General features: G+C 35.9%; 1 protein-coding gene across 1 annotated transcript in view; it reads left to right on the top strand.

Moving 5' to 3' along the window:
• Positions 1–24,488, top strand: part of DPYD (dihydropyrimidine dehydrogenase) — a 797,040-nt gene that overhangs the window by 304,387 nt on the left and 468,165 nt on the right. The window contains exon 11 of the mRNA XM_019747023.3: positions 19,529–19,739. Within this exon, the coding sequence (XP_019602582.3) occupies positions 19,529–19,739 (211 nt within the window). The remainder of the gene's footprint in view (positions 1–19,528; positions 19,740–24,488) is intronic.

The raw sequence follows: 24,488 nt of genomic DNA, 5'->3' as shown, positions 1-24,488 counted from the left end.
ACACCGTACTATGCTATCACAATATTATTGACTATATTCTCCATACTGTACATTACATCCCCATGACTTATTTTATAACTGCAAATTTGAGCCTCTTATTACCCTTCACCTCTCCCCCCTTTTTAAATTTTCCAATTACAATTGACATTCAACATAATTTTATATTAATTTCCGGTGTACAGCATACTAGTTAGACATAGTGGTTATGTAATTTAAGATGTGATCTCCCTGACTAGTGTAGTACCCACCTGGCACTATACATAGTTATCACCATGTCATTGACTATACTCCCTATGCTTTACTTTACATCCCCATAACTTTCTTGTCTACCAATTTGTACTTTTTAATCCCTTCACTTTTTTCACCTTACCCCCTAAACCCCCTCCCATCTATCACCCTGATAAATCTAGTACTCATCTGACATTGTACATAGTTATTACAATATTATTAATTATATTCCTTATGCTATACACTACATCCCCATAATTACTTTGTAACAACCAATTTGTACTTCGTAATCCCTTCCTCTTTATTCGCATCCCCAAAACCCCCTCCTATCTGTCAGCCATCAAAATGTTCTCTGTATCTATAAGTTTGTTTTTGTTTTCTTTGTTTATTTTGTTCTTTAGATTCCACACATAAGCAAAATCACACCGCATCTGCCTTTCTTTGTTTGACATACAGCACTCAGCACAGTATCATCCAGGTCTATCTATGCTGCTGCAGATGACAAGAACCCATTCCCTTCCCTGGTCTAGCAATAGCCCATCGTATACGTGTACCATTTCCTCATTATCTATTCATCCATGGATGGACACCCAGGCTGCCTCCATGTCTTGGCCATTGTAAACAATGCTGCAATGGACATATGGATACACACATCCCTTCGAAGTAGTGTTATGGGTTTCTTCAGATAAATACCCAGAAGTGGGATTACTGGGTCCTTCTTTGTCTCTTGTTATATCGCCTTTGTTTCTTTGTTTTAAAGTCTATTTTGTTTGGTATAGGTATTGCTACCACAGCAGTTTTTCTTAGTTTATTTCCATTTTCATGAGATATCTTGTTTTATTCCTTTACTTTTAGTCTATGTCTGTATTTCTATCTGGTGAGTCTCTTGTAGGCAGCATATGTAAGGGTGTTGTTTTCTTATCCATTCAGCCACCCTATCATGTGACTGGAGCATTTCATCCATTTTACAGTTTAAGTAATTATTGCAGATATACATTATAGTTATTGCCATTTTATTATTCATACTTTTGATTTCTTCTTCTTCTTCTTCTCCTCCTCCTCCTCCTCCTCCTCCTCCTCCTCCTCCTCCTCCTCCTCCTCCTTCTTCTTCTTCTTCTTCTTCTTCAAGTAGTCCCTCTAAGATTCCTTTTAATACTGTTTGGTGTTGATAAACTCTTTTAGCTTTTCTTATCTGGGAAGCTATTTATCTGTTTTTCCATTTTAACTGATTGCATTGCTGGGTAGAACAATCTTGGTCGTAGGTCCTTGCTTTTCATCATTTTGACTCTTTCCTGCCAATCTCTTCTGGCCTGCAAAGTTTCTGTTGAGAGATCAGCTGACAGTCTTCTGGAAGCAACCTTATACATAACTAACTGCTTTTCTCTTGCTGCTATTAAGATTCTCCCTTTGTCTTTAACCTTTGTCATTTTAATTGTGATGTGTCTTGGCGTGGGCCTCTTTGGATTCATCTTGTTTGGGACTCTCTGTACTTCCTGGGCTTGTATATCTGTTTCCTTCACCAGGTTAGGGAAGTTTGCAATCATTGTTTCTTCAAATAGGTTTTCATTCCTTGCTCTTTCTCTTTTCCTTCTGGTACCCTTATGATGTGAATGTTGGTATGCTTGATATTGTCCCAGAGGCCCCTTAAACTCTCCTCATTTTTTTTGGATTCTTTCTTCTTTTTGCTGTTCTGATTGGGTATTTTCTGATACCTTAACCTCTAAATCGCTGATTAGATTCTCCGCTTCATCTTATCTATTGTTGATTCCCTCTAATGTATTTTTCACTTCAGTTATTGTATTTTTCATTTCTGACTAGTCCTTTTTATGTTTTCTATCTCCATTTTTATGTTTCCTATCTTTTTATTGAAGTTCTCCCTTAGGTCATTGAGCATCCTTGTAACCAGTGTTTTGAACTCTGCATCTAGAAGGTTGCTTTTCTCCATTTTGTTTAGTCATTTTTCTTGAGTTTTGTTCTGTTTTTTCATTTGGGCATGTTTTTTTGTCTCCTATTTTGGCTGCTTCCCTGTGTTTGTTTCTACGTAGGGCTGCTGTGTCTCCTGGCCTTTGTAGAGTGGCCTTATGTAGTAGGTGTCTGGTGGGACCCAGTGGCGCAGTCTCTCTGGTCATGAGAGCCAGGTTCTTCAGGTGTGTTTTTTATGGGTTGTATGTGCCCTCCTGTTGTAAGTGAGCCTTAGTTGCTGTTTGCACATCAATGGGAGGGACTGACCCTTGGGCTGATCGGTTGTGAGAACTGGTTGTGACAACACTAGAGGAGCTGTGGTGCAGGGCTGACCCTACAGAGCAGGATTGACTTTAGCTGGGCTCTGGTGCCTGCCCTGTCTGCCCTTTACGTGTGTCAACCTTGGAGGTGGCTGGGTGATGCTCTGGCTTGGTCCATTGCTGGCCCCTGGGTGGCCAGCCCAAAGCTTCCTGGGAGGGGCTCCAGCACAGGCGAAGTTCAGCAGGAGCTATGTACTGCTCATTACCACTTGGCATAAGTGAAAAGCAATCAGTAGATGTCCACCACCCTCACTAGGCTTGGAGACCACGCCATGAACTAAGGCTGGCTGCCACCAGTGCTGGGCTTAGGGCTGCTCAGCAAGATGTACAAGATGCTGAAGTCAGATGCTGTTTGTTTGGGTTTTGGGAAACTTTAAGAGATTTTAGGAAAGTCTGAAGCATGAGTCAAGACAGGTAGTTTGTATGGAAAAGCCACTGGAAATGCCTTTGTGTGCCCCAGATTTGGTTTGGGCACGGTCTCAGGGAGTCACAAGGGCAGGGTGAATAAAAAATGATAGCTAGGTTGTTGGAGGATTAGATATAGTAGCTGCCTGAGTCTGCACGCCGGGAGGGAGCAGGGCTCAACAAGGAAACAGTGGATTCTGCCAGCACTTCTGAAGGAAAGCTGCCACACCAGCCCTTGCCCTGAAACCAGTTTCACCCTGTATGTCTCCAGTGCCTTTCAAGCTGCTGCCCCAGTGCTGGAGCTCAGAGTGAGTGAGTCTGTCAGTGTGTAAGTCTGTGCTCGGTCCCTTTAGGAGTAACACCTGTGAGTGCAGCAGCTCACCCTCTTACTCAGCCACAATCTCCGCTGGTTCTCACAGGGAGATTTTATGGTGCCTTCTCTCCCCAGCACCAGAACCCTGAGCTAGGGGGCCTGGTCTGAGGCTGGGACCCCTGGCTTCTCTGGGGGGAACCTATGCAGCTGTATATCTCTCCTGATTTTTAACCATCACATGCAGGTGTGGGGACAGACTTTTCTGCATCTCTGTGCCTCCTGTCAGTCTCAAGGTGGCTTCTTCTGTATGTCCTTAGTTGTAGGACTTCTGTTCAGCTAGACTTCAGGCGATTCGTGATGGTTGTTCTGTAATTGTAATTTTGATGTAGTCATGAGAGGAAGTGAGCACAGCATTTACTTACTTCATCATTTTGACCGGAAATCCCCTCTCACATTTTTAATATCAAATGAACGTGTTAAAGCTACATCCACACTTTTCTCATCTACATCTTGCTGACTAAACAGGCATTTTCCTACCAGTAACTGATGCTTTTTAGTTTTTATTTAATTTTAAGAAATATGAACCTGGGACTATTTTTAGAAAATAACCTCTATTAGCTAACAAATTTAATTTTGCTTAGTAAAGGTAATGCTTATAGCAGATATTCAACATTTGGCACCTGCACATCATTTGAGTTGGTGTTCTTCACAGGGAGTAATCAGAGACCTGTTAGCATGATTGGTGATTCAAAGATGCCTGGAAACAAATAAACATATACAATTGCCCCCAGGTACACAACATTAATTAATAGATATGAAGTACATCTTCAGTACTTTATGATGACATGGGAATGATATTCCAAAGATCTATACATGTGTACGTTTTTGAAAAGTGTGAAAATTCAATGTAGTTTGAGCAGGTAGAATGGAAGAGTTGAAAATGACCAAACTAAACTTTAGAGCACTTGGTTCTAGGCAATATACTCTGGTGTGAGTCTGCCCAGAGTTTCTTCTATTCCCCAAAGTCTACATTTTAAACATTCAGAGAAAGATATGTGAATGACATGGAATCTAGACAGAAAGGCTCTATCTTCTCACAGAATGACAGCAGCTCTATATCGAACATTTTGGCAATATCTATAAATACTACACTTGAAACAATTGCAACGAGTGTATACCTAACCAGTTGGTGAGGTAAAATCTGCTGCCTTCAGGACATGGATATCAAAGAAGCTGACAAATGAAGTTGTCAGAATTGTACCCTACATGTGATAATTCAGATGGTGAGTAGAAAAAAAAAAGAACCAAACAGGCCAGGAGCCAACAAAAGCCTCTGTCCATCCAACATTATATATTTTAAAAGCTTAACTAACCATTTTCAAAAATTCCACGGTCATGGCTATATTGTGTTGACTAGCAATATCTGTAGAGCTGAAAACTATTTACCTTTAAAAGGTTTACCAATCATTTATATATATATATATATATATATATATATATATATATATATATATATAAAATATATATTATATTTGTAAATTATATATTTATATAACAGTAAATTATATACTACATTTTATAATAAAAGTTGTATAATATGAGATTTATGTGATATATTTATACAATAATAAATTATAGAATATATGATATATTTATATAATGTATATACACACATATCTATATATGTATGTATATGTGTATATACATATATACGCACAGGTTTATCAACAATGAATATTTTAAACTGGTATCAAGTCATTATCAAGCCTTATTAAATAATGATATGTTGTTATTACTCTTAACTTTCATATGAAAGTTAGAAACCTCTCTTCCGTTAATAGTATTCCCCTCAGTTTTCCAATGTATTCTTTTCTTGTCTTATAAACTAAAAACGTTAAAAAGTAATCTGTTTGTATATATTTTTTACAATAAACATGTTGGTTATGCTTCATACAATTCAAAACATAAAAATAAATGCAAACCACACATGAATTAATGAATTAATGTAAAACCAAAGAATTGTCATTCTTTTTAAGAGTGATTTTTTTTCTCTTAAAATGTCATTTAAGTCCTTTAAGTTCCACCCCAATGTCGTTCTCTCTTTGAAGGCTTTCTTAGTTCTTTCCCAAGTAGCCTCTCCCTCCTGTGAGCTCTGATAGCTCTTTATGCTTCCTATGTTATGGCACTCATCACATTGGGTAGTTATTACTTTATATTCATCCTACAAATTAAAATACAAGCTCCTTCAAATGGATTGACCCATTCAGCTTGGTTTCTGACTCAAAGTATAGAACAGTGCTGTTTGAATGCAATAGATCAGTGAAGGATGTTGAATAAATATATATTGTAGGAAATTAGAAACCCTCTAGGAATAATTTAAATAAATATCAAATATTGAAAATATATAATTTATATGTATATACATATATACCTCAAAATTACTTCCACTAGCTTTAAAATAAATCATTTTATTTTTAATTTAAATGTTTGGAAGTATCATTTAATTATGTTACAATATCAACCTAACATTAGAAGATTGAAGAAAAGTTAATTATTTCTGGTCTACAGCCTCTTAAAAGATAGCTGAGATTTTTTTTTTTTTTAAAAGGAGAGGAGAAATATAACCAAGCAATATATAAAAAGTAAAAATTAATAAAAAGTTGTAAGAATTAGAGAGGATTAGCAGGTTGTATAAAAAGACAGAGGATTCTGATTTGTACAGAATTTATATTAAGAGGTATTTCAATATTGAAGAAGCTACTGCAAAGGCACAAACGTTATGCATATGCAGAGGATAATTTTGTCAGACACTCCAACAGCAACCAGAAATGCTTGACTGAAGCTAGATCTAAGATGAGGAGTAAGAAGAGCTAGTCAGATTTAAGAAAATGTTATTAATGTAAATGAGTAGTATTTTTAAATGCTTCTTTCATGTTAGAAAAGATGTATTTTATGATACCTGTGCAAAGGCATTGTAAGCCTCTAAGATATCCCAATGCATTGCATTTATGGAGCTCAGTTGTGACACAATAAAATAGTTAAGGGGAAACTATATTTATTCAATGTGTTGTATAACTCTCATATGGAGAAATATTTCATTCTCTTCAAGATTCTTCAATTTTAAGACTGTAACACGAAAATAAACTAAAAGGTTGTAACACCATAGCAGGTACTGAAAGAAGGAACCGCAACTTGTGGTTTCAGCAAACTTTTTTGCTCAAGAAAAGAATAATTGCAGAATCAGCTTATCAGAGAATAGTAAGAATATCAAAATTGTCCTGCATTCCACCACTGACTGTGAGTCTGTGTAAACCAAAAAGTACAAAATATATTAAGAACTTTTTATTAAGTTAAAGAAGATGAGATCAAGTGTGGATGGGCAGAAATTGCTGCCTCTTTTTTTATCCTCCTTTATTTTCTCAGTAACACAGATATGAAGATGATTGGTTTATAAAATCAAAGTCACATGAATTAGAGATATAAGCATTTTTAATAGTTTCAATGATACAGGTAAATAGGAAGTGTCAGGTGAAAAAGGAGAGGTGTGGGACCATTTTGTTCTATCAGGACAGACTTTAACCCAGATTAATATGTGTTCTCCAACATAAAGAGCTCTATAACTTCTTACACAAAAGGAAGCTGTTTTAACTATGAAACATCTCCAGTATATATTCAGATAGTTGTATAATGTATATACATGACTCTTTACAAAGAACCATGCTCCATTAATCCATAGTTTCCACCTTTGTTTACTGTAACACTCCTAGACAAGAGGTATATCTTGTCCAAAGCACTCCACAGATAAGGGCTCACCCACATGTAAATGCTGATATACATGTTTACAGTGTATTTAACCAAATCACTTACCTTCCTTCTTCCTAGAGATAAACTCCTTTACCCTCCTATCCCTTCCCTCACCAAAGAAAGATAATCTATTTTATACCAGAACTTCCCAGTAATAGTTCCTTCCCAGTAACTAATTGCTACCATGTTTCACCATAAATAAGACCTAGCCGGACAATCAGCTCTAATGCAACTTTTGGAGCAAAAATTAATATAATTTATTATATTAATAAGACCGGGTCTTATATAATATAAAATAGTCTTATGTTACTATAGTATAAAATCGGGTATAATATAATATAATACAATTAATATAATATATAATATAATATAATACTGGGTGTTATATTAATTTTTGCTCCAAAAGACGCATAAGAGCTGATTGTCCGGCGAGGTCTTATTTTCAGGGAAACACGGTATGCATCATTCAAAATTAGTTTATATAGAAGTAACTCTTCCAGTCTGTCCTTTCTTTTATTTCTTTTTTAAAAATTTATTTATTGGGGCGACAATTGTTAGCAAAATTACATAGTTTTCAGGTGTACAATTCTGTATTACATCATCTATAAATCCCATTGTGTGTTCACCACCCAGAGTCAGTTCTCCTTCCATCACCATATATTTGATCCCCCTTACCCTCATCTCCCACCCCCCACCACCCTTACCCTCTGGTAACCACTAAACTATTGTCTGTGTCTATGAGTTTCTGTTTCTCATTTGTTTGTCTTGTTCATTTGTTGTTTTTGGTTTATGTACTACATTTCAGTGAAATCATATGGTTCAATACTTTTTCTGTCTGACTTATTTCACTTAGCATTATACTCTCAAGATCCATCCATGTTGTCACAAATGGTCCTATATCATCTTTTCTTACTGCCGAATAGTATTCCATTGTGCACATATACCACAACTTCTTTATCCATTCATCTATCAAAGGACATTTTGGTTGTTTCCATGTCTTGGCCACTGTAATCAAAGCTGCAGTGAACATTGGAGCACACAAGTGTTTATGTATAAATGTTTTCAGATTTTTGGGGTCGATACCCAGGAGAGGGATTGCTGAGTCATATGGTAATTCTATTCATAATTTTTTTAAGGAACCTCCACACTGCCTTCCATAATGGCTGCACCAGTCTGCATTCCCACCAACAGTGTATGAGGGTTCCTTTTTCTCCACAGCCTCTCCAACACTTGTTACTATTTGTCTTGTTGATGATAGCCATTCTGAATGGGGTGAGGTGATATCTCATTGTGCAATTGCAAAAGGAATTGTTTTTTGTATTTCTTTTTCTGAGATTTCATTGTTAGTATATAGGAATGCAATGGACTTTTGTACATTGATTTTGTAGCCAGCAACTTTGCTGTATTCGTTGACTGTTTCTAACAGCTTTTTGGTGGAGTCTTTAGGGTTTTCTATATATAGCATCATGTCATCTGCAAAGAGTGACAATTTAACTTCTTCGTTCCCAATTTGTATGCCTTTTATTTCTTTCTCTTGCCTGATTGCTCTGGCAAGGACTTCCAACACTATGTGGAAAAGCAGAGGTGATAGGGGACAGCCCTGTTGTGTTCCTGAACAAAGAGCAAAGGGCTTCAGTTTTTCACCATCAATTATGAGATTAGCTGAGGGTTTGTCATATATGGCCTTTATTATGTTAAGGTATTTTCCTTTTATAGCAATTTTATTAAGTGTTTTAATCATAAATGGATGTTGTATCTTGTCAAATGCTTTTTCTGCATCAATTGATATAATCATATGATTTTTGTCCTTTATTTTGATTATGTGATGTATCACATTGATGAATTTGTGGATGTTGAACTATCCTTGTGCCCTGGGGATGAACCCCACTTGGTCGTGATGAATAATCTTTTTAATGCATTGTTGTATTCGATTTGCTAGAATTTTGTTTAGGATTTTTGCATCTGTATTCATCAGAGATATTGGTCTGTAGTTTTCTTTTTTTGTGTTGTCCTTACCAGGTTTTGGTATCAGGGTAATGTTGGCCTCATAAAATGAGTTAGGGAGTACTGTCTCTTCTTCAATTTTTTGAAAGAGTTTGAGCAGGATTGGTATTAGATCCTCTTTGAAGGTTTGGTAGAATTCACTAGTGAAGCAATCTGGTCCAGGACTTTTGCTTTTGGGAAGGTTTTGGAAGACTGATTCAATTTTGTTATTGGTGATCGGTCTGTTTAGATTTTCCAGTTCTTCGTGGTTCAGCCTAGGAAGGCTATATGTTTCTAAGAACTTGCCCATTTCTTCTAGGTTATTGAATTTGGTGGCATATAGTCCTTCATAGTATTCTTGGGTGATCCTTTGTGATCCTGTGGTGTCCGTGATAACTTCCCCTTTTTCTTTTCTGATTTTGTTAATTAGCATCTTCTCTCTTTTTATCTTAGTGAGTCTAGCCAAGGGTTTGTCAGTTTTGTTAATCTTTTTAAAGAACCAGCTCTTTGTCACATTAATTTTTTCTATTGTCTTTTTGTTCTCTATTTCATTTAGTTCTGCTCTGATTTTTGCTATTTCCTTTCTTCTGCTTACCTTGGATTTCATTTGTTCTTCTTTTTCTAGTTCTTTAAGGTATACCATGAGGTTATTTATTTGGGATTTTTCTTGTTTCTTGAGATAGGCCTGTAATGATATAAATTTCCCTCTTAAAACTGCTTTCGCTGCATCCCAAAAAATTTGGTAGGATGTATTTTCATTGGCATTTGTTTCTATGTATCTTTTGATCTCTCCTCTAATTTCTTCTTTGACCCAGTCGTTCTTTAAAAGTATGTTGTTTAATCTCCATGTATTTGTGGTTATTCCTGCTTTCTTTTTGCAGTTGATATCCAATTTCAAAGCCTTGTGTTAAGAGAGTATGCTTGGTATGATACAATCTTCTTCAATTTGCTGAGGCTGATTTTATGTCCCAATATATGATCTATCCTTGAGAATGTTCCATGTACACTAGAAAGCAATGTATAGTCTGATGTTTTAGGATGAAGTGCTCTATATATGTCAACTACGTCCATTTCATCTAATGTGTCATTTAGGGCTGCTATTTCATTATTTATTTTCTGTTTGGAGGATCTATCCATAGCTGTCAATGATATATTTAAGTCTCCTAGTATAATTGTGTTTTGGTCAATTCCTCCCTTTAGTTCTGTTAGTAGTTGCTTGGTATATTTCAGTGCTCCCTGATTGGGGGCATAAATATTGATGACTGTTATGTCTTCTTGTTGTATAGTCCCCTTTACCATTATGAAATGTCCATCTTTGTCTCTTGTTACCTTTTTCACCCTGAAGTCTGTTTCATCTGATATCAGTATGGCTACAGGTGATTTTCTCTGGATACCATTTGCTTGGAGTGTCAATTTCCACCCTTTCACTTTGAGTCTTTGCTTGTCCTTGTAGTTGAGATGTGTCTCTTGGAGACAACATATGGTTGGGTTTAGTTTTTTGATCCAATCTGCTGCTCTGTGCCTTTTTATTGGTGAGTTCAGTCCATTTCCATTTAGGGTGATTATTGATATGTGAGAATTTCCTATCATTCTATCTTTAGTTGTCTGGTAAGTCTGTGTCTCCATTGTTTCTTTGCCTTTTTTTTGTTGTCTGTTATTTCTGTGTGGTGGTATTCTGTGATGTTTCCCTCTGTTTCTTCTTTTATTACAGTACATATTTCAGTTCTGGATTTTTTTGAGTGATTACCCTTAAGTTTATATAAAAGAAAGTTTGATCCATTTTCTTCAGCACGCTTACTTTCTCCATTTTTATATTCCGGTTCAGGCCTTTACTCTCCCCCTTTTTACGTTTTGGTTGCCACAAATCATCCCTGTTGATGGTGGTCGAATAGCCTCCTTTAGTATTTCTTGTAGTTCAGATCGTATATTAGAAAATCCCCTCAGCTTCTGTATGTCTTGAAAGATCTTTATTCCTCCTTCATATATAAAGGATATCTTTGCTGGATATATTATTCTTGGCTCATAATTTCTCTCTTTCAACAGTTTGAATATTTGGTTCCACTCCCTCCTGGCTCGTAGAGTTTCTGCTGAAAAATCTGATGATAATCTAATGGGCTTTCCTTTGTAGGTTACTGTCTTCTTTTCCCTGGCTTCCTTCAGGATTCTTTGTTTGTTGTTGATTTTAGACAGCTTCAATACAATGTGCCTTGAAGAAGGTTTGTTGGGATTGAGGTAATTAGGTGTTCTATTTGCTTCTTGGATTCGAGGAGCCAGTTTTGTCCACAAGTTTGGGAAGTTCTCATCGACAATTTGTTTGAATATAGTCTCTGTTCCCTTCTCTCTTTCTTCTCCTTCTGGTATGCCCATTATTCTTATATTGCTCTTTCTGATGGAGTCAGAACGTTCTTGTAGAGTTCTTTCATTTCTTTTAAGTCTCAAGTCTCTTTCTTCTTACATCTGTGTCATTTTCAGGTTTCTATCTTCAATGTCACCGATTCTTTCCTCTATCTGGTCAACTCTACTCCCTAAGGTGGCTATTTCATTCTTAATTTCCTCTATTGAGTTCTTAATCTTCAGAAATTCTACTTGGTTCTTTTTTGAAATTTCAATCTCTTTCGTAAAATGCTCATGTTGTTCTTTGTGTTTCCGAGTTCATTAAACTCCCTTTCTGTGTTTTCTTGCATCTTGTTGAGTTTTTTCAGAACTGCAATCTTGAATTCTCTGTAATGCAATTCACATATTTCCATATCTTTAACTTCATTTTCTGGAGACTTTTCACCTCTTTCTGAGCTGTCTTGTTGCCTTGGTTATTCATGGCAATTACTGATTTATTATTTCTCTTCCTAGACATCTACAGAAGTGGCTTCTGCAACAGGTTGATAGGAAGGGTCTTTCTTTTGTTTTCCAGTACTTGTTGGTAGAATGTTTTATTTTCTCTTAACTGCAGCCTTTTTTCTCTCTCACATGTTAGTGCTATGTTTTCTTAGCACTATTCCAGCTTCTCACACAATGGGGGGATTCCATGGGAGACAGGCTTCTCCTCTGTTCAGTTTGCCTGGGTCACAAGGCACAGTGTCTGTGTGGGTATGGGGAGAGCTTTTGAAGTTCCAAAGCTCTTCCTTCACCAGATTCAGAGCCTGTATATTCCAGCAGTTCTGTTTACTCCTGCAGTGATCCGCCCAGATAGGTGGGACCAGGGGCTGGGTGAGTTGTGAGAGGTGGCCCAGAGCAATGGCGGCGACCACTACCACAGCCGGTCCTGCTTCCACATCTCCCTCCTCTTTGCCGGATCTAGTTGGGCTGGGAATCTGTGTCTGAGGTCCACAGTTCCACAGTTCTCAGAACAGCAAATATTCTGTTCTTTTCATCTGACACTGCTACTGTTCCACTTCTAGCACTGGGCAGGTGGGGGCGGGGCGAGCTCTGGGAGGGTAGGGAGGGGACGGCTAGTCTCAGTGCCTAAGGCTTCCGTTCTCTGCTCCGCAGTGAGTGCTTAAGCCACCGTTTTTAGTCTTTTTCCCTCAGTCTTTTCTCTGAGGTCTCTACCATTTGCATTGGGTTCAGCCATTTTGTATACTGCCCCCTCAGCCCTGCGGGCCATAAATGGAGCTCTAGCAGTCCGAGTTCTTCCCTCTCCCGCAGCTGTGGTAGTCCGGGGTGCAGCGAGCTCGGAGCACTGAACTAGATCTGTGTCCTGCACCAGCGCATCTCCGTCTCCGCACTTCTCCTTTCCCTCCTCCCCAGCTCGCGCGATTTGCCCACCTTTAGGTGAATTCAGTAGTGGGCCTCTTCATCTTGCCTGTCTGCTGGGCAGGGAGTCCTTTGTGGAGTTATAGTTGTTCGATTAGTTGTAAATTCCATCGGAGATTTACAGAGGCACACCTCACTCTGCCATTTTGATGATGTCTCTGTCTGTCTTTTCTTTACCTGCAGTACTACTGTGTAAAATTCCCTTTAATGTCTCATTAGGGTACAGTGTGTTTATATGTTATCACACTGAATATAATTACTGATTTGTTTTCCTCTATGAGATTTTTAAAAGCAGCGATTGTTTTATTAATCATAGCACTTTGTACCATTTTTTGTATGTAATAGGTAGTTAATAAATGTCTGATAAATTATTAATGAATGAGACTCACGTAGTTATGAATGTTTATGGTGCATCCAATAATTTAACAGTGATGAAATGAAAGATAATATTTCCCAGGATTATCACTGGCCAAAGCAGACTACCAAACAGTTTTGATTTGAAATACCATTTTTGAGGTCCTTGTGTACATGAAAAATTGATAACTTCTTAAATGTGTAGGTATTAGAGGATAATATTTACAAAGAATACTGGTCCTTCATATTGTTTCCTTCAAACTTTGGCATATTAGAATTTAATGCATGCTGGTTTTAAGTTCTGCTTATTATAGTTTATGACCTATGCTTGCTTTGCCTATATGCAATCTAAAAATGAGTTGACATCATGTTTTTAATTATAGCAAATTAAGTTGTTTCATAATTTCCACAGTATGATGCCTGTAATATTAATCAGATCAAATCACCACATTACATAAAGTTAATCATTAAAATGATGATCATTATTGCATGCTATAGCAGTCTATTTTTATTTCACTCAGCATCAACCACAAATCTTCCGTGATGAATATGGAGGTAAAAATCAAAGCTGCATAGCATATATTGTTCACTTTCCTCATATGGTGTGAAAAGAAAGTAACAATTTGATTTATTGAACCTCAAAAAATGGAAATTTATAGATGCTTCTCCTTTATTCCCTTGAGCTATTATTGATGTAGATAAGTCCAAGGGAGACTGTTTGTTTATTGTACCAGTTGTCCCTCATGAGAATAGGTGCCATCAAACAAATAAATATGCGTGTCCTGAACACAAGTGTTCATATACCAAACTCACAGAGATGCTAATTATTAATACTTTTTTTTAATTTTTATCATTTTTTAGTTTCATGTGTACAAAGCAATGTAATAGTTAGACATTTACACCCCTTCAAAGTGATAACCCCTCTAACATCGTATATAGCTGTTACAATACCATTAACTCTATTCTCTGTGCTCCACATCCTGTGACTATATATACATAGGGTGCCAAAAAAATGTATACACATTTTAAGAAAGGACAACTGTATTAAAATTACGCTGATGGTAACCACTTTGAGCACCTCTTGTAATTGCAGAATTCAAACTTGACTTGTATTCATCTTTTGTTATCGGTACATATTGAGTAGTACAATTTTAATAGTTTTTCCTTTCTTAAAACATGTATGTATTTTTGACACTGTGTGTGTGTGTGTGTGTGTGTGTGTGTGTATGTGTGTGTTTAATTATACTTGACATTCAATATTATTCTATTTTATCTTCAGATGTATAGCGTATTCGTCAGACATATACAAAGTCTATGATGTGATCCCCCTGATAAATCCAGTACCCATCTGGCACCTTATATGATCTTTACAACATTCTTGATTATATTCCCCATACTATATTTCACATCCCTGTGACTATATTATGTCTACTAATTTGCACTTTCTGACTCCGTTAATGGTTATATACATTAGGTATTAAAAAGCACTAACACTGACATCTGTGAATAATTACCACAGAAGGCTGATTAATTTGAACAATAAAATGTCAAGACCCAACGTATGAGGTTAGACCACTGGTCAGTCTGGGCCATCGTTTTCTCATGACTGTGTGACTGACAACTGAGAAAGAACACCATTTTTTAAATTTTTTTTATTTCAACCCCACAGCATGGAGGGTTCTGGTCAGGTAGTGTGTCTTCCACGTGCCCGGGGTTACTTGCTTTGGGACTGGTGTTTAATAGCCATTGACTCCATATGTGTACTACTAGCTGATTGTCCTTTTAACTTGAGTGCGCTTTGGGTTTTCATGTCATTCATTTTGGTAAGCAAAGTTTATTCAAGATCTACTGTATGTCAGTCATTTTGATAGACACCAGTAGGGCTGAAATTCACTTGATGCCCTTCCATGTGTCATATTGGCTGGAGTATATTCTGATTTGCCAGGCATCTGAATGTTCATTTGCTTATACTCATCATTTGTTAAGTATTTGAATATCACTTCTGGACACTGGGGTTAGAAAATTAAATAGGATCTTCTTTCTGTACTTAAAGAATTTGTGAGAGTTTACAGCCCAACAAATATTTCTTTTATTCTATTTTAATTTTCCACCTTTATATTTTGACATACTGTGCCTCTACTATCTACTTTATAAAGTAGTACTCCTTTGTTCTAAACTTACCCTTTGTCTGGATTCAGGGAGTCTCTATTAACTTGTTTACAATATTGGGTTCATAAGTCCATCACTTAGCTCCTGTATTTCATGATTTTATAGTAACCTCTAAACTTACTTAGACTGAGAAGCTTGAATCTCCTATTCCCACCACGGGCAGCCTTTATTGAGCCAACTCCTTGACCTTTAATTTGCCTTTGACTAGATCATTTCTTGTTCCAATTATCCTCATTTTGAGATTCAACAACTAGAGCCATAGAAAGTCTCATTCTTTGAAATATTCTACAATTGCTGTCTTTGGACATAATGAATTCTGCGTTGGAGTTTGTTTCAGCCATATCAGAATTGCAGCTAGCTTTGTCATCCCTTAATATACCTTTGGTGTCTTTCAGCCTCAGTTTCAATTTCTCTTCTGTAGTAAGGAAATAGTGCTTCTTCCTACACAGGGTTGGTTGTGAGGACAGCAAGCAGCAGAGTGCCTGAGTTTGGGTGATAAATCTATAAATCAGGATGATATCCAGTGTATTATTAGCCTTTTGAGCCACACAGAGGAAAAGTTGATTTGAAGCTAACTATGTTTTTTAAATAACTCCCACATAGGTGTCATAAAATACCTTCTGTGTGAAGATTAAAATGAGGTATATATAAAGCACTTAAAAGAATGCCTGCTGTATATTAATCATTGTTATCATCATCTTGGTAGATTTCTTAAATATTGAAAGTAAATTTCTCTGTTTTCCACAAATAACTGAAAGAATATTTTACTTGACATGTGACTTCACCTACTTGTCTTCTGATTTTCCTAGTATTTCCGTACTTCCTAAGATAAATCTTATCTCAGTTCTTCTTTTCTCAATATTATATCAATATTTTTCAAGTAAATAAATATGCTCAAATGATATCTTCCTATTTTTCCTCTAAAATTATTTCCCTCTTTTAGGTAAAATAAAAAATCTGGCTACTTAAAAGCAAAATAGCAAGAAGTGGTGTGATGTATGTCTGCTGCCCAATAGTCTGCTCCTACATGTTTAGAAAGTAAAGAATACCTCTAAAATTTCAAAAGCAGAAATTCATAATAATCTCTGTGGGGGCCAGTGTTCATACCACCCAACTTCTGTGCACTGTCAGACAGTTGGCCCAAATACTAAATATCTGAATACAAGTTATCAATCCTGATGCATGTGGGTAGTTACGATATGAGCTGAGGATACCATTTCTTCATGTTCGTAACTGTACATAATTTTTGGGCCCCCAGAAGTCTAAGACATGGTAAGAGTACTACTGAGGCTTGTTCACACATTAAATCATTGGTAATATTTATTTTAAATATTTAAAAGTTTTGATTTTTTTTTTTAGTGTCCAACTTTTGTTTCTAAACTTAATGCTAAATTTGCCAAAAAGTATAAAATTACCTATATATAATAATATTTACCTACATATAACTATCTTAGTGTTAATAGGCAAAGATAAAACGAGACAAAACAGATTCTAAATGAGTCTGAGACATGATCCTAATATATGCAGCATAGTTCAGAATTGTATTTCAGTCCAACACAGAAAAGAGTAGTATTATAAACAAATTTGTGTACTGATTTATTCAAACCATAAACATTTGACATTGTTACTCAATCAAGTTTGGCATTATCATGAAAATTTAGCATTACTTGACGTTTTCGGAACACAATAAACTGGTTTATATTGATGAGTTACAAGGTGCTACATTACGCAAAAGTGGTACAGAAAACATATCTTACAAACTGGAGTCACATTTATTTTATAATTTGAAATATTTAGGGAATAGTTTGCCTTCCAGAAATCATACATTTTTGTTTTGTAGAAAATGAAAGAGGAGCCTAAGTTTCATCTGTGGCCTCCCCCCTCCCTTTTTTTTTTTTTTTTTTTTACCTTTGCTATTGGGCCACCTTTTTTTTGGAATCATAATCTCATTGCTAACTGACGTTAAATAGGCTGAAGAATGAGTTGGGGGGAAAGTGAATTCAGAGAATATCAACTACAAATACATGACATTTATTAGTACCTTCTGTATGTTAAGGTCTGCTTTAGGGGCTTTACATGTCTGAATTGCCTAAAATAGCATCACATACCAATTAATTAGGAATTATTATTCCCATTTTATATAAAAGGAACCCGAAGGGCAGAGTTTTAGTGACTATCCCAAATAAACAGTGGTTGCAGATTTCAAACCTCATCCAATTTGACTTACCGGCAGTTTCCCTGTCTAAACAGTGGATAGTTTTTGAACCACTGTTTATATACTTACCGCCCACCATATCCCACATATCTATTCCTTCTGATATAGCCAATCTCTTAATTTTTTTTTTTAATTAGAGTTTATTGGGGTGACAATTGTTAGTAAAGTTACATAGATTTCAGTTGTACAATTCTGTAATACATCATCTATAAATCCATTGTGTGTTCACCACCCAGAGTCAGTTCTCCTTCCATCACCATATGTTTGATTCCTCTTACCCTCATCTCCCACCCCCTCCCCCCTTACCCTCTGGTAACCACTAAACTATTGTCTGTGTCTATGAGTTTTTGTTTCTCATTTGTTTGTCTTGTTCTTTTGTGCTTTTTGGTTTATATACCACATGTCAGTGAAATCATATGAAATCTCTTAATTTTATAACGAAAAGAAAAATACTGTGTAATAATAGTTTGTGCAGTCTATCTTTTAATCCTTTAAGGCCAATAATAAAAAAAATACCATAAGTAAAACATAGACTGAACAGCTTCATGCTAATATATACTAATGACCAGTGTCAATCAATTATTTTTTATCGTCATCTCCCTGGGAGTTCTTTTAGAATCTCTTGCCCTAATTACTACCTCTCTCATCACTGTAATTTTAATTTATCTGTTTTTGTACTGTGGTTCTTTTGGTGGGGGGTAGGGAATGTCACAAACCATTATGATATCTAAGAATTTTTTATTCCCTGAGAATTGGTGTTCACTCCGTTGTGGGTGAGATTACTCTCACTGAGAATGCATAGTACAGACCAAGTTCAAAGCCAGTCTGCTATAGTCTAATTAAGACAGTGGTTCACAAAGTGTCACCTCTGGACCAGCAGCATAGCATCACCTAAAAGTATGTTACAAATGCAGTTCCTCAGGTCTCACCCAGTCCTACAGAATCAGAAACTCTGGGGGTGGGCCCACGTAGTCTATTTTAACAAGCCCTCCAGGTGAATCCGATGCATGGCAAAGCATGGGACCACTAGTAATGAACAGAGTGCTGAGAGGTGGGTCCATGGCAGGAGGACAACATTGAGCAAGTTACATTATGTCTCAGTTTCCCATTTTGAGGTAGCGCAGGTAACTCCTGGTATGAAGCCTCAAACATGGCCTTCTGAATCACTTGTCAGGGGATTCATCACCTACTGAGAATCCACCTGTCTTCGACAGGGGAGAGAAAGAATGAGACTCAATACTCCTCGACCTCTTCATATTTTTTGAAAAAGACTCCTCAGCATACTAGTTAGGATTATATTCACAAAAGCCTGGATTCCCAAAAGCAGTAAGTAGAAAAATAAGTAAATATTTATATTCTGTGTTGATAAACATCCCATTATAGGGATGAAAACAAACACAAACTAGGGTATCTCATTTTATGGCAAAATGAATTATGTAAGAGATGCAGAAGATGGAATTTTTCAAGAAGAGTGTGCTTGTTTCTCTTTCTAAAAAAATTTTATTTGTTTTTTTACAAAAATAAGATTAAGTGTTATTTATTTCTTAGTTTCACAGAGTTTCTTCAGTCTCCTTCCTTTTCACTGGCCTACCATTCTAATTGTGCACTTCACAGACGGGTTCACCCACTTGGTTGACTTTCTTCCAGCTTAGATATATGCAACCTGGTAATAATAAAAAGTATTTATTCTCATATGTGGCATGAGTAAAGAGAAATGAAAGCATAAGGAGACCAGAAACCTCACACACCACCAACCGTAGGGCATACGATATCTAACTATCTTGTGATCTGAGAAAAATCTTGTGAGGCCATGACTTATAAACTTCCACAGAACAACTGCAATTCAAGACATCTCCCTGGTCAGTGATTTACCAAATGTAAATGGTGGATAACTGAATCTCAGCTTTGGTGACAGAAAATATTTCAAGTTGATTTAAACATCATATGCTTTAGTTTGTACAATTTGAATTAAAAATCAAATGTTCAACGGAGATGAAACATTTTCTGTGTTCTGTTTTATTTTAGATGGATCTTGCTAAGGAAGAAAAGTGTGAATTTTTGCCTTTTCTGTCCCCACGGAAGGTTATAGTAAAAGGTGGGAGAATTGTTGCTATGCAGTTTGTTCGGACAGAGCAAGATGAAACTGGAAACTGGACTGAAGATGAAGATCAGATAGTCCATCTGAAAGCTGATGTGGTCATCAGTGCCTTTGGTTCAGTTCTGAGTGATCCTAAAGGTAGGGTGCTCAGGCCCTGACATGTGTTGTGCACTGTCTGTTGTTTTACTGACATAATAGTTTCCAGCTTTGGGGAAATTGTTTTTCGCTTTAACATTTATTTCCTTCTTCTTGTAGGAAATGCAAGCCATCTTGATTTAAAGGACTTAGAAATACGTTTAACGCTATACAGGACTATTTTTAAAATGTGGGAACTGAACATGAATCTTCTTTTTAAACTGATAATCGAAATACATACTTTATTTTGTAATAATGTTTGCCTCGTTTCTTCTGTAAGGATGGCTTTTTCTTCAATTAGTCCTAGAGGAAGGAAATGTGACAGAGAAGTTGTAACAGACAGTCTTCAATGATTCGGACAAATTAGGATTTAATGAATAGACAAAAACAGAATTCATGTTTACTACTATCCTCATCTCAAACCACCACTAGAAACATCAAAATTGTCAAATTAGAAAGTTTGAACTCCTGTCATTCATCTGAATAGCATAAATTGACATGCTGAGGAAGAATGAAATGCTTTTTTAAAAAGTGATGATGAGAAAGGAAATATTTTATATAGCATTTTAACTGAAGAATAAGTCAATTAGTTAAGACTATTTTGTGATATATTTTCCCCACACACTGTTTTTGTTGGCCATTGAAGATGAAAGTTGAGGTAGTTAGGTGCCTTCATTCATTTTGCAAAGCCTTTTTACCTTTTAATAAAAACTATTGAAATGACAATTAACTATTTACTGAAAGGAAAGTAAAAGAAAGTCATTTCTCTAGATGAGAGATTCATTCATTAAGAACAATAACCAAAAAAAATCTAAACTTGACAAATCCTGTCTATGACTTCCTACTATATCCATGCTAAAATTACAGTTTGTGTCTGCAATAAGAAGAAATATATGCTTGCAAATATGCATTTATATGCAACAGATAAGTAAAAAATTCAATCAGTCATCAGTATATTTTATCTGCAGGACATCAAATATCTCCATATCTGGAAACATCCAGATGTTTAGTGTCATCAAGATAAATGTTTTCAAATAGCTGGATGATGGCATGGATTTGTCACTTTTCATCTAGATGTTTATGTGATATGTAGATACAGTCACAGTGTGGTTTGTTTATTCATTAACTGGGTTTCAGGGAAAGAGAAGAGCAAAGCATAAACTTCTTTCTATTATGAAGAAATCATACTTTTCTTGCTGCTCTGCACATCACCAAAAACTGAGTAAAAAGTTGAATCATATTTAACTAGCAATTCTGTTGATGACTCACCTATCAAAAAATAACTAAGCTTACCCATCTGAATTCATGTTCCACATCTGACAACTCTAATATTATGAAAAATGTATCATTTCCTAAGCAAACCTAAGTAAATGTGACTCAGATCATAGAAAACAGCTTTTGCAATCTCAGATGTGATTTTACTAAGCTTATTCTAGTGTGCAAGTGTGCGAGTGTGTGTGTGTGTAGAGTGAAAGATCTAACTTAATTTTTAAAATATGGCGTAGAAGAAAAAGTGATCTATTCATGTTTATTTGACAAAGTCATTCCAGAATTTCAATTTGTGCATTTATTCCAGAATTTACCAGTGCTTCATATGTACTACCCCATATCCATTTAGTGATTTAGAGAATTCAAGTAAAAATGGCTCTTCAGTTTTCTCTTTTTTCTTTTCTTTTCCCCTCTCTTCTTGACTTGAAATAACAAACTGCCTGGAAAAAAAATTGTCCTTTAGTGGAATTACCTGCATTACCAGGGCCCTTCGATGTTTACGTTAATAAGAAGTTGCTTTCCAAGTGAGAGGGGAGCTGGAAGAGCTGGGATGTGAAATAGCATTCATACCTCTTACCCCCATCTAAATATTTTCAACACAGCTTTTTAAGTGGAAAACATTAAAGAAAGGGGTTGAGGGAATCACTGTTACAAGTTGATTAAGGTCTTAACCCAAATGGCATTTAAAATCTTACAATAATAATTTCAAAGTCAGAAAACTTCCATGTACACACATAATAGGTGTAGTGACACATAATAGGTATAGTGAAAATCAGTTCACAGGAACCAACGTTGTCATTTGGGTAAGAAAAGAAGACATTCATGTTTTCCCTCTTCTACCCTGAATCTTATCCCATCCTCATAGCTATGTAGTGTGATTTATGTGTGATACCTTTGTGATATACATTTGCTACTATATAATTTAACTTATTTATCTATATTAAACCTCTGCTTTACAATCTGTCTTTAAAACCTCTGCCTTAAGAAAACATCAACCTGAAATCTATGTAATTTTACTAACAATTGTCACCCCAATAAATTTAAAAAATAAATTAAAAAAAACATGAACCTGCTTTTCCACCCTTCTCCGTCCCTGCTTCCCAACCTCACTGGCTCCAGTGAACTGCATGCCAATGTCAGTGACATCTTTTTAGCCCTTATTCTATTTTCTGCATTTGACAATGTTAAATGTTTCTTTCTATTTGAAATGCTCTCCTCCAAGCCACTTAAGCTTTCTGAACCTCAGCTTCTTCCTCTAGTGGAGAGAGAGAGAGAGAGAGAGAGAGAGAGAGAGAGAGAGAGAGAGAGAGAGAGAGGCATAATAATACCTTTTCTCCCTATCTCTCAGGACTGTTGAGATTTTGTTTAATTAAAACAAAATCATGTGAAAGTGCTTTGAAAATGAAACTGCAACATGTAACTGTTGTTTATGATACTCCGTTTTTTCTTAACTATTCCTTCTCAAGCCTATCAGTGACTGCTTTTCTTCCTCCAACTTGTTAATTTTTAGTACTTTCCAAAATTCAAAGTTGCCCAATTTTTTCATCTTAACGTATATATTCCTTCAGTGAACTGATTGTCCTCATTCATTCATTCATTCATTCATTCATTCATTCATTCATTCATTCCTGTAAGCAATATTTAATGAACAACTTCTGTGTGCCAGGTAGTGGCTAGGCTCACAGCAGGCATATTTCACTTCTGAGTGAAATGACTCCAAAATTTCTTTCTCCACTCTCCATGCCTCAGAAGACATTCCATCCTATGTTTATGCTAACGCATGTGACAAACATTTTCTGAGCATCTAGTGAATGAATAGCAAGTGTCAAGTTGTATTCTGGAGAGTACAAAGATGAATGAGGCACTTTTAAAACCTCATAGACTGGGGTTGGAGGCAGACCTTTAAACAAATAATTGTTTTTACCAAGTGAAGAATACATTTTGACAGAGAAGCACAAGGTAAGGAAGGGTGACCTCATCAGATATCCCTAAGACAGATCTCTTCAACTTTGCTATTATTGTAAATAGTACCATAGTTCTCTTAACATGAAAGTTCAAAATGTCATCCAGGATTCTAACTTCTAATTCCAGTGTCTCTTTTCATTGAATTCACCAGTGTCACCCTACACTATAGGTTAAAGGTCCTAGCACTTCAGCGAGTGACTTCACATGTACTATGTATCCAACTCTCTTTTCCATTGTTCTCTATTGAGTTATTCCTACCAGAATCCGCAGGATAGATTCCATAGTGGTAACTCAGAATGTCCTTGGTGAATGCATTATATAAATACATGCTGAAGAACTCAAGGAATGAAGTAAATTTGACAGAATACATACAAATGATAATTTATACTCTCAGCATTTTCTGATTACAATAATATTTTAAATGAAAATACTTGTAGTGTCTCAATTGCATCATAATATGTATTTGTAAAGGTAATCCAAAATGGGAAATTTGAATGAAATTAAACTTTGAATCTCAGTTTTTTCCTCTGATTTACTGCATTATGTTTGCAAGTCCTTTAATCTGTGTGTTTCATAAAGGAGAATATAAAATAAGTTTATTTTGTATTACTAAGCACCCAGTATATCTTTTCTATACATTTCCTGTCATAAGAATGTTAAATGCCTTAACAGCTTATAGAAAAGATAAGTATGTGAAATTTACAAAACAAATTTGGATAATATCCTTGGATTACAGTAACTAATTGTTTCATTGCTACTGACTAATAACAATTGTAACTAATTATCATTATTTTACCCAATTCTATTTTATTTCTGTCTCTTTTTTTGAAGGGTAGCAGTGAGTAGGAAATAGGAACAAAAGACTATGTATCCCATATCCCTGTGCGTGGAATATTTGTGTGCCTATTATGAGCACAATTTAAAGGAATCCTTCATCAACTACTGTCTTAAGTTCTAGAGACTGTGCGGTGTCCAATTCTAATTTGATTGAGATAATAAAGCCTTAGTCTTACTTCGTATCATTCCTGTGAAAAACTCAAAGTGGTTCTTCCTTTTAGAAATTATCATCCATTTCCTCAAAATGTGTAAGATTCCAAATTACATTAAATTGGGATTTTTATTGTTCAAGACTGATTTTAAAGGCTGTCAGTAAATTAAGCACAGGATAGGATACCTCTAATTGGCATTTCTGCTCTACAAATATTGCCCTTCCCTGGAAATTGTATTTATTTATTTTAAAAATATACATTTTGTAATATAGAAGTCTCCTCTTCTGCTAAACATCAGTGTTTGAATTTTCTCCCTTTTTGTTTGTTTGCACAATGTCAGATTTAAGAGACTTCTTGCTTCTTTTAAGTTTATCCTCCCTTCTCTTTAGACTTGGAATCAAACTGCCAATTGTAAAAAGGTGCATATCTTTTCTGTTAGTTTTGAATTGAGGAAGAGAATATGTTACTATTTTTATCAACCTCACAATGGAGGTAGTAACAGTGGGCCTCGTCCTCACATTCCTGGGAG

This window comes from Rhinolophus sinicus, chromosome 7 (genome assembly GCF_057876585.1).
Source record: "Rhinolophus sinicus isolate RSI-liver-muscle chromosome 7, RSI-T2T, whole genome shotgun sequence".
Taxonomy (NCBI): Eukaryota; Metazoa; Chordata; class Mammalia; order Chiroptera; family Rhinolophidae; genus Rhinolophus; species Rhinolophus sinicus.
Note: the sequence above shows the minus strand (reverse complement) of the source record. Positions and strands in the feature narration are given on the sequence as shown.